Source organism: Pristis pectinata, chromosome 38 (assembly GCF_009764475.1).
Source record: "Pristis pectinata isolate sPriPec2 chromosome 38, sPriPec2.1.pri, whole genome shotgun sequence".
In the NCBI taxonomy this organism is placed as follows: domain Eukaryota; kingdom Metazoa; phylum Chordata; class Chondrichthyes; order Rhinopristiformes; family Pristidae; genus Pristis; species Pristis pectinata.
In genome coordinates, this window is record NC_067441.1 from 5,192,921 (window position 1) to 5,207,145 (window position 14,225).

General features: G+C 41.6%; 1 protein-coding gene across 5 annotated transcripts in view; it reads right to left on the reverse strand.

Annotated features, from left to right (window-relative positions):
- The window catches only part of LOC127587104 (spectrin beta chain, non-erythrocytic 1-like), a 261,405-nt gene that overhangs the window by 138,497 nt on the left and 108,683 nt on the right, over window positions 1–14,225 (reverse strand). Inside the window, exons 1-2 of one of the 5 annotated variants that reach the window (XM_052045325.1) lie at window positions 13,460–13,713; window positions 13,122–13,236 (exon numbers count right to left, since the gene is read on the reverse strand). The exons of 3 other annotated variants lie outside the window; for them this stretch is intronic. In XM_052045325.1, coding sequence (XP_051901285.1) covers window positions 13,122–13,236; window positions 13,460–13,498 — 154 coding nt within the window. In that variant the 5' untranslated portion in view covers window positions 13,499–13,713. Of the gene's footprint in view, window positions 1–13,121; window positions 13,714–14,225 lie in introns of those variants that run through there. One more of the 5 variants, XM_052045326.1, reaches the window with a different exon arrangement.

The window sequence follows — 14,225 nt, forward strand, 5'->3', positions numbered from 1 at the left end:
TCATGGTTAGTATATTTCAGAGCACTGATTCTCAGAGTATGATGGGAATCAACACTTTCAGTCAATTTCTTGGACTGTGGACCATGAACAGTCTCCTGGAGAGCTGACTATTCAGCCACCCTAATGTTAGCCGTTCTTCTTGCAGATATTTCCAAGTAGACAGAGAATAAGATTCAAGGATGTGCTCAATGCTTCCTTGAAGAAGCGCAACATCCCACTGACTCTTGGGATCCTCTAGCCCATGACTGGAGGAGGAGTATTGAGAACTTCAGAGCCATGCATCAAGACCACACAGCAGTCCTCCATAAGCAGCAAAAGGAGTATACCACCTCATAAAGTAACTACCCACCCACCCTTCAGCCATCTGCTGCCCCATCATTCTCACATTGTGTTCATTCATTACCTCAGTCCATAAACTGGAGTGAAAGCAAGTCATCCTAAATCACAATAGATGGGCTACGAAGAGTGCTACACCCGTCAGCAACGCTGATATCCCATGACTGGATTAAAACGAAGGCTTTTTTTCTTCCTGTGGGCCTTTATTGAGAGAATTTGGAATACAAAAATGGGAAAGTCTTCTCAACATCTAGAGTAAAGCATAGGGATTTGAGGAGACTACATATCGAGTGCTGCATATGATTTTGGTCTCCTTGCCTTGCAGTACAGAGAAAGTTTTACCAGACTGATTCCTCGACAAAAGATTGAGCATGTTTAGCCTTTCATCTCTGGAAATGAAGGGATGAAAGGTGGTAGTGTGACACAATAATTTGAGGAGGCTTAACAGGGTAGATGCCACCAAAATGTTTCCCTTGGGGGGCATAGGGTGGGGGAAATTCTAGAACCAGGAAAAGGGTTGCCAATTCATGACAGAGAAGGAATTTCTTAGAGGGTTGTTATTAAGCATCTTACAGGGGAATTAAGGTTAATGGGTATCAGACTGAAAAGTGCAGCTGAGGCCAACAATCAAACAAGTTATGATCTTCCTAAATGCACAGCAGATTCAAGGAGCTTAAAACAAAACTGTTCTTTATTATGGAGGTGCTTAATACAGGATTCAGAGAAATGTTTCCCCAAAACTAGCGATCATAAAGTCTTGGTGAGATTGTATAGCAAGACCATATTTAAAGTTTTAGAAGGGAGGGAGGACGGGGTGGGTGTAAAGGAGGAGATGGGACAGGGTAGTCAGAGGGAGGGAGGGGGCAGGCATCGAGGGGGCAGACTGGAAGAAGAGCGAGGTTCTAAGGAAGGAAGCAGAGAGTGTGGGAGGGAGGGAAGGAAGCTTGGAGGGAACAGACCGAAAGAGTAAGGACAGATTGAAAACTGACCATCACATAAAAAACAAGGAGTTGGAATAGATGGGTCTTTGTAGGCTGGAGGGATGCAACTAAATGGAGTATCCCAGGGATCAGTTCTTGGCCGTCAATTGTTTACTATTTATGTTAATGACTTGGAGGAGGGAAAAAACTAAGGTTTCCAAGTTAGCCCATAAAAAGGAAATAGATGTAAGGGCATGTTGTGATGAGGATACCGTGTTTCTACAACTGCATATAGATGGATAAAAACCTGGCAGCTGGGAGTTTAATGTGGGGAAGTGTGAGGTTATGCATTCTGATAAGAAGAATCAAAAGGCAGATTATTATCTAAATGGAGAGAGACTGTAAAAAAAAGTTGAGGGGGATCTAGGTGTTCTAGTGCATGAATCACAAAATGTTAGCAGGCAGGTCCAACAAGTAGGTAAGGCGGTAAATAGCATTTTGGCTTTTATTGCAAAGGGTTTGAAGTTTAAGAATAGGGAGGTTTTGTTACAGTTACACAGAGTGAGGGTGAGGCCACACTTGGAATACTGTGCACAGTTTTAATCCTCTTACCTAAAAAAGGATATAGTAGCATTGGAGTCAATCCAAAGAAGATTTACCAGGCTAATTCCTGGGATGAGAGGGTTGTCCTAGCAAGAGAGACTAGACAGTTTGGATCTGTATTCCTTGGAGTTTACAAGAATGAGGGATGACCTTCTTCAAAGATACAAGATCCTAAAGAGGCATGACAGGGTGGATGTTAGATATTCTCACCAGTGGAAGAGTCATGAATAAAAGGACATAGGTACAAAATAAAGGGTTGGTCATTTAAAACCGAGGTGCAGAGAAATTTCTTCCCTCAGTGGATAGTAAACCTCTAGAATTCTCAGCCACTCAGGGTGGTGGAGGCCAGATCACTAGATATATTTAAGACGGGGATGGATCGAGGAATTAAGGTTATGGTGAACTGGCACACGAGGAGTCAAAGCCAGCAGAGATCAACCATGATCATATTGAATCGTGGGGCAGGTTTTATGGGTCTGGTGGCCTACTGCTGCTCTTATTTTTTTGTATTATTGTGAAAGAAAGACAGGGAAGGAAGGAGGGAGGCAACCAGCTAGACAAATGGGTAGGGAGGGAGTGACAGAGGAAGGGAAGGAGACAGGCTGACAGAGAGGGAGGGAGGCAAACAGACAAGGTTGGGTGGAATGAGGAAGGGTGGTGTGAGCAGGCAGGGAAATACATTCTAACAAATGCTGTTTAATCTATAACGAGAAGGATCTTTCAGCTACCAAAACTGTTTAAGAGCCCCAATGGGTGTGATTTTGAAACAGAAACCAGAAGAAACTAGTTCAAACTCTGAACTGTGTTGCACTAACCATGCTTTACTGAGATGTTTTTGTCACTGGTTTCCATTACATCTATCTCACACAAATGCTCTCAAATCTGTTCTAGATTTGCCTGATATGGTCACAGAGAAGACCTTATGTTAGAAAATATATAGATTAAAAGGCACAAGCATTCCTCTAAAGTAATCAGAAGTGATCGAATTAAACAGTAAAATGTTCTGTTTCATCAGTGTGGAGCAGCTCTTGCTAAGGCGCAAAGCTCAGTCAATAAGAACTGCTATTTCAAACCAACCTGAGATGATATTTCTTTGCACAAAAGTCTGTGAATCTTTGTATTTCTCTGCACCATTGGGTTGTGGACACTCAGTTGTTGAATATATTCAAGGCTGGGACTGGTAGATTTTTAGACCCTGAAGAAATCACAAGACATGAGAACGTGCAAGAACGGGGACTTGAAGCACAGGATCAGCCGCTATCATATTGAATGGCTGGGTAGTCTCAAGCGGCTATGTGATCTGCTCCTGCTAATATTTGTCATCTGCTTAAGCAAAATGACGAAGTATCAACTTCTGATGAAGCCATTCTTGGATTTGGCACCTATGGGGAAGCTACAATCAGCCCAAGGCATGGAAAGGGAGAATTAAACATGGTCCCCGTTGAAATCTACAATCATACACAGAACCTCCATGATTCATGGAAAATAAATAATTGCTTCCATTAGGCAATAAATATTTTTTCAACTTATTTCTACAAATAAAAACTTAAGATGGAATCCCAACAGCCACAAAGTGAAAGAAACTCCACCTAGCAACACTAGTGATGTAACCACAAGATTAGGCTAGTGCCTCATCAGACCACAGCACAAGGAAGAGCACCTTGCAGTGCACATTTGAGCAAAATATGACAGATACAGAAACAATCCAATTGCACAGGACAGAATGCAGAGCAATGCAGATCAACATGAACAAAGATCACCTTGCAGTATGTATCTGAGCAAGATATGGCAGACACAGAAATAATCCAGTCCCACAGGACAGAATGGAGAGCAAGAGAAAAGAGCTAGAAAATGAAGCATGAATTCAAGTAGAGAAATGATGCACATGCTAACTAATGCAAATATGGTGGTGTAATCAGTTCATCACGAAAGTTGACCAGGGTCCCCTACGTAGTTACAGGAATAAATGGTGCTGTACACCAAGCAATTCCTAATGCAACCAAATGGAGTTCCAAATTCGATAATAAAACAGAAAATGCTGGAAAACTCAGCAAGTCAAACAGTATCTGTGGAAAGGGAGACAGTCAACATTTCGGGCCTGCATTTTCTGTTTTTATTTCAAAATCTGCATTTTTTTTGGTTTCCAAGTTCAATAGCAGTTGCAACATTTCATCAGCTGCTTTTCATATGCTATGCAAATAACTAACTACATCACAAAGAACTATTCAATCAAGAAATTCATGGTGCAAAATACAAAAGGGAGGTTGACAATTGAAATGAGTCAGACAGTACAAAATGGCAATCTTATCAAAGGTTTAACATGACACAAAAATACACAGACAGTAATTGGGAGTAATGGACAGCTTGTCATCACATCCATGTTAAAATAATCTTTATTACTGAACTATGAGATGCAGTGGCACGGTGATTATTTCACTTGTTAAATAATTTGGACACATTCTTTAATCTTCCTGTGACACAAGTTTAAATCTGGAAAATTAAAATTCTCTAAGTTAAGCAGATTTTAGAATTAAAAAGCAGATTTCTGCAAAAACCTGTCTGTTTCACCAATATCCTTCAGGGAAAGAAATCTGCTGTCCTTGCACAGCCTGGATCGATATGGGATTTCAGACCCATAGCTATGAGGCTGGCTCTTGACTGTACCCTCAAGTGGCCCAACCTGGAATAAATACCAGCCTTGCCAGAAATAACCATATCCCATAAATGAATACCTTAAAAAAATCCGTGCAATTATCATTAGCTTCTGTTACCCAGCCCCACCCTAAATTTCTGGTGTGTGCACAACTGCATAACAAATACGGGGAATTAATGTCAACAGGCTCTACAACCACTGAACAATTAAGGGATCAACTATTCTATGCTGGGGGCAGTTTTGGGGTGAACAAGAGGAAAGACTGGGTGGGAACAGCTAGCATAGTTTATAGGTGCAGCCTGAACAAACAAAGCCAACTGATCTTGCTCTTCTATACTGCCACCTTTACATTCTTCCTAATACCACCATTGCATGAGAGAGTAAAACGAGGTCCCACCTATTCTCTAAGGCTGACATAAGAATATGTCTCATCACTATTTTGGAGACAAGAAGACAGGGGAGCTACCCCTAGTGCTTTAGGCACAATATTTATTCAAAACTCAACATCAACAAAAGTATTTAGTCACCAGCAAACAGTGACTTCCAAAAGTATTTCACCAACTGTAAAGCACATCCTTAGAGGAATGTTGAATGTGCCACTGAAGTAAAATTCTTACAAGTTTAAAATCACACGTTTAACTTTACATCCGAAGCACCGAACTCTCTCAGTTTTAAACTGCAGTATCAACCCAGATTATATATTTGATTCCTGGTATCAGTTTCCACCCTTTAACCTGAAGGCTTCTAACAAGAAGAGCCAACTGACAATCAAGAAGGGTGGGACCAAGCTGGATGAAAATTGCACCAAAGTTTCTCTCAATTCCCAAACGTCATCTTTCACAGTGAAATCAAATTGTTTTTGTAACATTGTCAGAACAACCTATATCAAGTCATGTCGATTGACCACTAACTTCAAGAAGTCCCAGCACCCCTGGACTTTACCACAATTGTTACCAGGAGACAAAATGCATTCCTACTCTGTGTTGATGCGCATAGTAACACCTTTAGTGTCGGTTTTGATGTTTTATCCACTTAATGCAATGTACCCCACCACCCCACTTCCACAACCACTGATCACCATTATCATGAACTGGGTGAGTGTCATTATGATTGAGGGACCACGTCAAGCCTCTGACATCAGAGTGGCACAGTGACATAGCTGGTCAGGCTGCTGCCTTACACTTCCAGTGCCCCTGGTTCAATCCTGACCTATGGTACTGTGTGGAGTCTGTACGTTCTCCCTTTCACTGTATAGGTTCCCTCTGATGCTTGGGTGTCCTCCCAAATCACAAAGACATACGAGCTGTTAGGTTAACTGGCTAGTGTAATTTACCTCTAGTGTATAGGAGAGTGCAGTATCTGAGGGGACAATGGGAATGAGGCGAGGATAAGAGCAGTGGGACTACTGTAAATGGATGCACTGTGACCAAAGGGCCTGTTTCTGTGACCCCCATGCCCAGGGCCTGTCTCAGTGATTGGGTGACCAAGGTAAATCAACAGCTGGCCAGTTCAAAGGTTTATCTTTATTTGTAGACTGATGTAGCAAGAGTAAACATAACTAGTGATAAGGCATCAGATTAACATGTTAATATGTCCCAGTCTGTTAATGTCAGGATAAAGTTTCTGAGAAACTGCAAGCCATCCAAAACCTCAACCCATGAATCAGCACTCATGGATGAAAGTGAACAACTGGAATCAGTGGTTAGTCATCTGCCCGGCATCCAAGCTTCGACAGGCAGCAACCAGGGCCAGGGAGCATGGCCGATTGATTCCCTTATTTTCTTCCCTAAATTGGGGTTTAGGTAATGGGAAGGAGTGTGCGTGTGGATGGGGGAAGGCTCCCAAATGGACAGAACATGGAGCCAAGTAGAGCCCATGGTAGCTTGATTTGTTGCACACATTCAGAGCAGACTATAGGAGAGAAGCAAAAACAGAAAATGCTGGAAACACTCAGCAAGTTGAGCAGCATCTGTGGAAAGAGAAACAAAGTTAATGCTTCGGGTCTGAGACCCTTTATTAGAACTAGGCTGGAGAGAAATCAAGTTAGTTTTCAGCAGCAGTTCCCCACCTTCTCTGCTCTGAAAACAAACTTATTCTTTCTCTTTCCCAGTTTGACAATGGGTCTTGGACCTGAAACAAATTTCTCTTCCTACAGAGTAACACTAAAAGTGCTGAAGGAACTCATTGGGTTAGGCAGCAGCTATGGAGGGAAATGGACAGTTGGGTCTCAACCTGAAACGACGACTGTCCATTTCCCTCCACAGATGCTGCCTGACCTGCTGAGTTCCTCCAGTGCTTTTTGTGTTGCTCCAGATTCCAGAATCTGCAGTCTCTTGGGTCTTCTTTTCTCACAGATGCTACTTGACCTGCTGAATGTTTCCAAAATTTTCTGTTTTTATTTCAGATTCCTAGCATCTGCAGTTTTTTGATATTCATTTTCTGGGAGTGAGGTCCCTGCTCGCTGATTCCCCAACTTCACAATGCTACAACCCACTTTCTTACCAGACAAAAATATGGACAACATTTTCAACAGTTTACAATACAGGTAACTGGTGTCACTCACTCTTTTGCAATCCAAATAAAGGCCAACCTTTATATCATGTGATTGTTTCTCTGAATGATCAAAGATGCCAATATTTTTACATGAACATGACACAGAAGATGTTGAGATGTGTTCAATGGTGGGTGAATCTTGATGAAGGGACATGGCTTCAAGATAAAGGGCCAGTCATTTAAAACCGAGGTACGTAGAAATTTCTTCTTGCATAGGGTAGTGAACCTCTGGAATTCTCTGCCCCAGTGCTGTGGAGGCTAGCTCATCAGAAATATTTAAATTAGAAGTAGATACATTTTTGAAAAATCGTGGAATTGTGGCCCACAGGAATCTGGCATGCAGAATGAGTTGAGGCCTGGGATAGATCAGCCATGATTATGCTGAAAGGTGGGGCAGGTTTGAGGGGCCTATTCCCATTCCTATTTGTACACTATGTCATTTTTTCTTTACACATATTTCTATATTCCAGAACTGCTTATTCACAATGCTGGGAAAAAGAAGTTTCTGCCTATGCTGTGTAAACAAGCAGCTCATCTAAGCCATTTAAGCAGGGGTGTAGATTAATTATAGAACTACGACAAATATTTAAACCTCCAACACACCACAAGGAAATTAAGCCTTGGGCAGCTTAATCTGTGTGCAAGGAGGAGGCAAGAGAGGGGAAGGAAGGGAATTGAGAGGGAGGGGAAAGAAGGGGAGAAAGAGTGGGGGGAGTAAGGGAGGGAAAGGGAACAAGGGCAAAACCGAATGAAAGAGTGTAAGAAGGGAGAGGGGGAAAGAGTGAGAAGAGGAGTGTTAGAAGAGAGAGAAAGAGTGTGAGAAGAGAGAGAAAGAGCGTGAGAAGAGAGAGAAAGAATGTGAGAAGAGAGAGGAAGAATGTGAGAAGAGAGAGAAAGAAAGAGTGTGAGAAGAGAGAGAAAGCAAGGAGGGGCATGTGTGTGCAAAATTCTATCAGGACATGGAATACTGAGCCTGTGTGAGAATCGAGTTTGATTTAATAACTATCAAGTGGAGGCAAATTTTAACATTTTGTATTCCCAGTGATGAAAACAATAGAAATTCTTTCCATTTCTCTCACAACTTTCAAACCTCAGAATGCCTTAAGCCATTCGATAGTCAATGAAATTCAGTGTGTATACTCCTTCAATAGCAGTACACATCAAAATTTAGGTCCTGAGCTCAAAGTTTTATTTGCTCTTGCATAAATTAGAGTCCATTGGTCGTAAAAGCCTGGAGATTACAGTTTGGACACATTGACCTCCGCTCCCAAGGTATTCACCCTGCAAAGAAGCTCACTCCCGGGAATGCTACACTGCATCAGTTACCCACCATATTCAGAATCTGTGTCTAAAAGTACATTTCATGGTTTATTATGAATGCTAGTTGTGTGGTCAGAAGGCACTGTCATGTGATTCAGCTCGTAGGTTGGGTGGGGGGGATGTTCTGGTGGGCATTGAGACATGATCTGGCTACCTGGGAGTCCTTATGGACTACAGCAAGAGGAGCTAACAGAAGCAAGGTTGTAAGCTATTTTATCTTGGTAAATTTATTTAAATGCATTTCTTTCAATTGTACGTTACTCGTTTTATATTTTAAAAACTTTCAGCATGCAGAACAATGATAGTAATAAAGTCACATCCAGCCAGTTAATTTCGATTCAAAATAAAAGGTAACTTGTCCATTCCCTTTGGCCCACGGTGATGGCAGAGGAAAGGGCCACCAGAGTAGGGGAACATGCTTGCAATTCCTTGTCAATTCTGTGTTAATCTAATAGATAAAACAGCACAGTGATTAAGTTACTGAAATGGGATCTAAAGAATCAATCCAGAGGCACAAATTCAAATCCACGTAGCAGCTGGGGAACTTACATTATGAATTAAATAAACCCAGAGTTTAAAAGTAATCTCAATAATGTGCCCATGGAACTTCACTAATGGACTTCAGGGTAGGAAATCCACTGCCTTTACCTAGTTTAGCCTATTTATGGGTCCAGAACTCAGCAATCTGCAAGGCTACTAGAAATGACCTAGCAAGTTAAGTGGTAATCAGGGACAGGGAGTAAATAGTGCCATTACCAGCAGCACACACATCCTGTGAAAGATGCTACTTTAGACTCAGCGACGTTTGGTTGGGGTGTATTCAGCATTAAAGATAGACGTGGCTTGTTGGGATGAGCGAGAAAAGAAACAAAATAGTTAAACTAGCAGTAAAGGAACAAGACTGGAAAATGAGGAATACCGATTTTCCTGGACCTGAGACTTATTTGGGAACTCCTCAAGTCAGCAAGCTGATAATATAAGACTCCCATCAGTAAAACTAAATTGCTGTTTGGGGCGGTTTTATGACCCATGACACCCTCCTCATAGTCTCCCATGTGGGTGTGTTCCAGGAATGATGCCCACACAATTGCTCCTACAGAGAAGTGCCCATGAAATGACAGGCAGTGGTCCCTGTCCTGACCTCCACACACCATCCATTTCCAGACAATGAACTATATATTAGGGCAGACTGGCGATCAAGGACAGGGACTTTGAGGAGCATTTTAAAACTAAGGTGCAGATTGCTTTATGGAGGAATTTGAGAGTTTAGTGCCTAGGCTTTTAAAAACACAGCTGCCCATGCTGGGGCAAACAGCTGCTTTAACATTGGGTTTATTGCTGGGTTAATGCCTCCACCAGTTTCCTTCCAGGAACAAACCCAATGTGAACCTGCCTATTCAACAACACTGACAGAAATACACATCTCTATTTCTTAATTTAAACCATATATTTGTCATTGCTAAGCCAACTTAGATTCGACTTTAAGCTGAAAGCCAGAGAAGCTGGTACAACCACAATTTTCCTAACCACAAGAGAGGCAGCTTCCACACAAGTATATGCCCGGATCTTGAAATTAATGTTTGAATACTTAAACATGTGCAATTTCAAATCTTCACATTTTATCAACGAAAATAGCAAAGATAAAATCTGAACGACTTCTCTAAATGTTACAGCCTATAATCGGATGTTATGTACAGCCCCACCAGAGGAGCTATCAAAGAAGAATCTCTTATTAAACCCACTTGAGCATGTAATGAAAGGGTTAAACAGCTGGTCTTTTGATCTCACAGAGCACATGATCTTACAATCAGTGGTGTGTACAGAGCTGTATTTACTGATCCTATGTCATGTGCCATCCTAAAACATCACAAAAACACATTAGTGCCCTGAAGCACCACCAGACTGCTGTCTACAGTGAAAAGAAATTAAGAGAAGAAACTATTTCATTTCAAGAGGCATCTCGCAAATCTAGGTCCTTTTAGTATGTCTGCTATTGGGTCGGCTATTCAAGATGGTAGTTGGGAAGGGGATGAGACAGGGAAGCAAAGCACAGTGTAGTTTTAGAGGTAAACTATGAGTTTATTTATAGATTTTCTTTATTCCTTTTTCAGTGAAAGATTCACACCATAAATGGCAATCTTATGAAACATGAAAACATTATAAAAGCACACTAAAAGTGAAATTGATTACTTCATGAGCACAAGTCCCATCCAAGAGAGTTGAACTCTAGGCTGATACTTCAATGCAGTACTAAGGGAATGCTACACTGTCAGTTGTGCCATCTTTTTAATGAAATGTTAAACCGAAGACCCAGCTGCTCTTTTGTGTGGATGTACAAGATCTTACTGCCACTATTTCAATGAGAAGCAGTACAATTCTCCCCATTATCCTGGGGACAATATTTACTGCTCATTCTATGTCACTGGAACAGATTATATTGCTAATACATTTGTAAAAACATACTTTGTGCAAACTCACTGCCACATTTCCTAAATGGCAACAATGAATACATTTCCCAAATACTCAATTGGCTGTAATGCACTTTTGGGTTGAGTGAAAGGGGGGTAAATGGTTTAAAAAACAAGTTTTTTTAAAATTCAGACGCAGTTACTGGTTCTCCGAGCTATCCCACAATATCAAGGACACAAATGACCTTAAGTCAGTTTCCTTTTAGTTGTTGGGGATATGCAGTGAAGGTATCTGAATAGCTGCCAAAATTAGATATCTTTGCCACAGAATTTTAATGTTTCGCTGATCAGGTGACTCTGTATTACATCCAAAGGGCATCACCTCCAACAAAGCTTTGATTACAAGCTCAGATCCTGGTGTGGGACTTGAACTCAAGGATTCAAGTGCACTGCAGACTGAATGCACACTGAAAAGTGACTGAGCCAATTCGTAGGATTTTACAAAACTTTTCACAAAAGTAGTTGACATGTTTTGTCATTGCATGTCATATTTATAACTCTCATTCTTGATACTGAACAAAAGCTCTCAATGGACCAGAAATATTAAGACTACATTCTATGTAAGAGAGAAACCAGAAACACTGCAACCATCTGGACTGGTAGCTAGTTGAGTTATTTAGTGACGGCACAGAAAAAGACGCCTGCCCACATTATTTACAAATTAAACAGAGTATAAATCGAGATAATTCTGCTCAGAAAACCCAATATCAGATTACCTGTAGACAAATTAACAAAATGTTTTCTCAAAAGTAGCCTGAATAAGAGATTTCATACAAATTGCTCAAAATTCAACACAGCCTCTTGACTAATCAATACAATTCCAGAAATTGAAGGTCACTGGGAAGCTTTATCCTGCCTCAATTAGGAGCAAGTGAAATTGAATGGCATGTGTGACCAAGCAATACAAGGTTCCCCAAAGAGAAGTTTTCTTACGTCTGAATTGTGGTTCTCTTTCTGTACTTTGTTTCTTATTTCTCATTAAGGATCATGCCCCATGGTGACATCATCTGCAGGTTAGAAAATGGCCCCACCCAGTTCTACGTCATCACTTCTTTGACTCCTCCACCATCTCCAATTCATCACGCAGGCAATCTGATATCAACTGAACAAAAATGCGCATTTTCTGCCAACATTAACTGTAGATTTTGCATAGGCAAAGAGGAAAATCACATATTCTCCCAACTAAAATTTATAATATTAGGACACCTTATAGTTTTATTACTTTCAGTTAAACTTTAATTCAAGACTAATAGTGTTATTTAATAGTGGAGAACAGAACTTTATTCCAAAGGGAGAAGATGAACCAATGTAAAATTGTTAAGGCCTACTTACAATAGAAGGCCGTTTTTATGTTGCCCATAAGCCATGCTAAATCTTCATAAACAGCTCATTCAGCTACCCAAAGCTAGACACCTACAGGTTGACTGAGGATTACAAAAGAGTAGCTCAGATCTCGAGACAATATAAAAGAAAAGGTGGAAGCATGAATCTCTGTCTATCAACTGCATTCAAGGTTACTGAGCCAAGTCATCAGGACTAGCTCACAAATATATGGCCCTTCAACCGTGGCAACTGTACACAGAAGCTGGTTAAAGCAGTGTGCACAGTAGTAGTAGCAAACAATCTGCTTAAGGAACTCAGCGGGTCGAGCAGCATTTGTGGGGGGAAAGCAATTGACAAAGTTTCAGGTTGAAACCCTGCACCAGGACTGTGGTAGTGCCATGTACCAGTTCTAGGCAAGCAAATTTAAAAATCAGCTGACAGCAACGCCCAACATCAAACTTCTGTGATTTGCTGAAGTCAGGCGAATGACTGAACCCAGTTTTTCTACACCAACGACTTGTAGCTCAAGCACAGTGCATTTAAAAAAATGGCTGAAGTTATGTAAACACAAGGATAGAGTCCTTGCATGTTTATTCCCGGTCCACCGCCCAATAAAATAAGCACCCAGTTTCCCTATCCCATGGCAAAGCAGGAGAGAGGCACTACCAACTTGAAACAGGATACAGCAAAGGGAAAGCATTTGGGGTACTGATAAATTAAAATCCTTTCACCTACACCAAGAAACCCCTTGAAACAACTAAACTGGTAAGCTGAGAGCCTGAGCTAGTGGCACAGGAGCAACACAAGATCCCTTCAATTCTTACTGCCGCGCTGTTTAAAAAGGTACTGCCACCACTCAATGGCATATTTACAGAATACACTGACAGCACTGTGCAAACTCCAATGCTGGTGTCCGGTGTCAGCAGGAAAGGCGGGAAGGCTTACCTTGCAGTTGCTTGAATCTTCCCTCCAAAACACTCGAATATTGCGTTGAGTTGACATATGCAGCAGGCGATAAGGGGGGTGTCAAGGATCTCCTCTGTACCTCCATCTGATTGAGCTAAACCAAGAAGGTTTCAAATGTAAAAAAATGCTTTCCTTCAAAAAAATGGGTAGCGTGGGAAAAAGAATTCTTTTTAGTCTGAAAGCCGGGTTGTTGAAATTAGTGGTTCAAGGCAGATTGCGAGGGAAGGATTCCCTCTGGCATTCTTTACTCCAGCCCCTTCCACCACCACTCCCCCAACCTCTGCTCGTGCCCTGTTTTTGTAAGAAAAATCTCTCACAGCCACTTTAATCCAGAGGTCGCCTTCTCTTCTTTTCATTTACGTTCCAGTGGAGCCAATCATTGCCAAACTCCAGAAGCACAAGGGTAAAACCTGAGATTCCTTTGCTGCCGGCTGCCTGGAGGTCTCTGCAAACCAAAGCGCACGTACACAAACACACCTTGTTGGTGTGCAGAGTGCTGGCCCCTGCGACCAGCAGCCTGGTGTGCTCCGCACTGACACCGCTCAGTTCATTATCATAGCAGTAAGGTAGGAAGGATCAGTCCATTCTACAAAGGTGTGTGGGGGTGGGTGGAGGAAAAGGAAGTGAGAGACAAAAGTTACTCGGGTAGTGTAGTTTGCAATGTCAAAGGCTGTACCCCTCACACTGCATGGAATGTTACTTTTGCAATGCACAGTTTAAATTCTAAGTACTGTTTAAAATGAGCTGATAACACCTTGATATGAAAGGGTGAATATTTCTGAAATGACAGCATTGCAAACATCAAACCCCAAATGCACCCGCCCACTTCTTCTAAACTTGGCTCAGAAAGGAAGCAGCTTTGGTTTGTTTTTTTTCTCTCTCCCCCCCCACCCCCACTCCTCTACCTCACCTACCATCCCCTCCCCCATTCACTTCCTCCTTGTGATTGCTCTGACACATCTGCTTTGCGACTTTGGTAATTATTGATCATGAACATCACCACCCCTGATAATTACCAAACTTTATAATGTCAAAAATCTATCTGCAGTTTCCTTTCTTTAAATAAGTATTTATGGAGTACTC